A 3,388-nucleotide genomic window follows, 5' to 3' on the forward strand; every position below is an offset into this window, starting at 1 on the left:
GTCATTTGACTTCTAATTTCAGTCTTGATTTATGCAAGTATCCACCAGAAGCTGCAATGACCTCTGAAGGCCGGCAGTGGCCAGCATCCACCTAGTCTTCCAAATTAATGCCTTGAATTTTCTCTGTTGAAAGTTGAACAGTTGAGCTCCCTTCCATCCACCTAAAAATAAAGGCTTGAGAACACCACAGAGGGCATGATGATTGATTGAGACCACCTCAATTTAATTAGTAAAGGCCAAAGATGCCTTTTTGATCCAAGCATACTTATCTTCCAGTTTCCAGGCAAACAAGTGATGATCATTTTGGAAAACCAGAATTCATAAAAAGAAAATGCGAACTTTATTGCGTCATTATTCAATTCACAAATGTGCAAACATAAGCAGCAACATCATCAAACCCTATACAGATAGGAGGAGAAGGAGATCACAAAACTGTCTCCTTGTCATTCCTATCTAACCATTAGAACTCCTTCTCTTACATACATAAAACTACCATCTCTAGCTCTAGGTACCAAATGCCATGAACCGGGAAAAGTAAAGGAGATGAATCAAGATAGAAGATTCATAAAGGATCAAGGAAGGCTAGAACATGATGTATAAAAGGCTTTAGGTTTCTCAAGCCCAAAAAAAGGGGAACAGAATGAGAGACCTTGGGACAGCGAGAGAACTTGTAACCCTGCAAGGGTATGGCCTGAAAAAATATGCAGCCAAAACAGGGTTCATGGACAAAAGTGTAGCTAGAAACATGCAGATAAGAGGATTCCTAATTTCACGGGCTGCCTTATAAAAATCTGCAACCAGTGAACTAGCCTAGCTAAATGGGATGATGAGTATGGAAGCATGCTCTAAGTTCCTCTAAAAATGCTGTGCAGGAAGATGCAGGGAGGAATGGAAACAGAGGGAGGGCCAGTTAGGAGTCCTTCCACATGAACATGGGAGGAGGGTGAGAAGGATCAGGAAGAGATGTGGTGGTGAAATCCTGGCATGCCATTGTTGCTGCTGGTGGTTGCGCTGATTCTGAGGCATTGGAGGTATCCATCTCCGACTCGGCGATGGTGGTGAGGCGGGATTGGAGGAGAAGTCTGTTCGCCCCGTCGACGTCGTCCCACACGGAGCTCCCTGGACCCCAGGTGCTGAACCAGGCCTCCTCAGCCTCCCCCCACACCAATTCAGGCGCCGAGCACTGTGGCATGGCTGCCATCGATCCGAGCGGCGGCGGCGGCGGCGGCGGAGGGTCGCATGAACCCGATGGGCAATCGTCGGGCATGCTCCAGCTGACCTCCGCGCTCACCGGAGCTGCCTCAGCAGAAACGACCGGCATGGAAGGGGATTGCAGGTGGGTGTCGCTGCGATTGCTGTCAGGCTGTTGCTGGTGGTGCTGGGTTTGTGCTTGAACTTGGTCGGGGGTGGCAGGAGCAGAGGATGAGGAGGAAGAGCAAGAAGCCCCATCCCTGCTACTACTGCCGCCGGCGCGCCCGTGACCGAGAAAGAGGTTGGGGAAATTGAGCCTGGCATTCTCGCCCCTGAGCCTGAAGGCCTCGCGGTCGTAGGCGAGGGCGGCGTCCTCAGCGGTGTCGAAGGTACCGAGCCAAAGGCGGGTGCGGTTGCGGGGGAGGCGAATCTCCGCCACCCACTTCCCCCAGTGGCGCTGCCTGACCCCGCGGTACAGCTTGGTGGGGCTGGAGGTGGCCGGCAGCATCTGATTCCGGAAAAGGGCGGAATACGGAGGCGAGCCCCTCCCGGGCTGTCCCGCCAGACGGTTCATCATCATGGTGCGGCCACGGGGGCTCAGGTTCAGGGCCTCGCTCATGTACTGGAGGAGCTGCTGGGCCCCGGCCCCGGCCCCGGCCCCGGCGCCGGCGAAGAATGAAGGAGGAGGATAAGCTCCCATCTGGCAGGGATTGTTGTGAGCAAACGAAAGCATCTGCTGCTGTGGCTGCTGGTACTGATGGGAAACGAAAAGAGGAAGAAGAGTTGTGTCCAATATTGGCTGCGAATTGTCGCAGGCGAAGGGAAATACATGCCGGGAAGAGAGAGGAGGAAGAGATGCCGGGGTTGTCGCGCCGGTAGGAGTGGGGAGAGGGAGACTGGAGCTCGAGGAAGAGGAAATGGAGGGATTGGAATTACTGGAGGAAGGAGAGTATTGGAGTCGATCCGGGCTCCTGATCTTCTTGAGAGGCCGGAGGGGTGCAGCCGACGCCTCCTCAAAAACCGGCGTCCACTGCTGCGCTTCTCCCTCCGGCATCATCAGTGACTTCAGGCCCCTCGCACCCTTCCCTTTCTGTCTCCTCCCACCACTGCCGCCGACCCCTTTTTCCGACCTCCCGCCGCTCTTTCCCGACCCTTCCATGGCTTCCCCCAATACCAATAAAAAGGCACCCCCCCCGCCCGCCTGCCCGCCCGCTCTAAAACCGATATCTAATAGGTTAACTGAAGAATCTAAAAAAACCAGATCAAAATCGGACGCAAAAAGAGCCGAATTCTGGTTTTCAAATGAAGCCCCCAACACTCTTACTACTAATCAAAAAAAAAAAAACATTAAAATCACAAGAAAAGAACCACGAAAACTAGCTCACTCAAAGCCATCCATCATAACAACAGAACCCATAAGAAAAACAGAACAAGCATGAGAAGAGAGAAAAAAGAAAAGGAGCGGGCGGGCGGGCGGTCCGGCGGGCGGCCGGCGGGGAGAGTAGAGGAGAAGGGGGGTTGGGGGAGCCAACGTTTGGCGAGGGAAGAGAGCTTCTCTTACCGAGCGCGAGAGCCAGCCACCGAGGTCTTGGGATCTGATTTCAGAGCCGATCGAAATGGTTTATAAAGTGGGAGGTGGGGAGGGGTTGCAGATACTGGAAGGCACGGCGTGGAGCGTCCTGAGAGCGGAAAAATATTGCGGCCTCCGAGATTGGTCGGTGCGGGTGGGAATATACGGGTCCCACGCGCATTTATCCCATGTTCCTTCTTCTTCCTTCTACCTCCCTACACGTGGACCTCGAGATTAATAATAAGCGTGGTGCCTCTTATCTTAGTCAGCGTTTGATCCATGGACCCGTCACGTTTGGTCCACCTGGTCGCTATCCCCTCCTCACGGACTTGATTTCTCTCCCGCCCTAGTTATTTTCTTGGAGTAGTGTTCCTTGGCTTGCACTCCAATCTCTTCCGACCTAATCAAATGGGCTACAATTATTATATACAACACGCTAACATTAATTATATTGGCTAGTGCCAGCACATGCCATGCACATGACACATAGTAGGATGCGGTCAGCTTTGTGCACAATTGTTCTAAATTATATTTAATACAATTGCTCATAGTTGGTATTATATGGGAGGAGATATTAATATTGTCATCGTCGATTAATCTAATGTAGTATTTTATTTTTCTTTTTGA

The 3,388-nt window shown here is 51.9% G+C and overlaps 1 protein-coding gene across 1 annotated transcript; it reads right to left on the reverse strand.

The window, feature by feature from the left end:
- Positions 1–317: 317 nt before the first annotated feature.
- LOC103699307 (uncharacterized) lies at positions 318–3,153 on the reverse strand. Its single transcript, XM_008781342.5, has one exon. The coding sequence runs from the start codon at positions 2,348–2,350 to the stop codon at positions 911–913; it is 1,440 nt and encodes a 479-aa protein (XP_008779564.3). The 5' UTR covers positions 2,351–3,153; the 3' UTR covers positions 318–910.
- Between the last annotated feature and the right edge of the window lie 235 nt (positions 3,154–3,388).

This window comes from Phoenix dactylifera, chromosome 3 (assembly GCF_051530095.1).
Source record: "Phoenix dactylifera cultivar Ajwa chromosome 3, Ajwa_hap1_PhDact_Kaust_v1.1, whole genome shotgun sequence".
Classification (NCBI taxonomy): domain Eukaryota; kingdom Viridiplantae; phylum Streptophyta; class Magnoliopsida; order Arecales; family Arecaceae; genus Phoenix; species Phoenix dactylifera.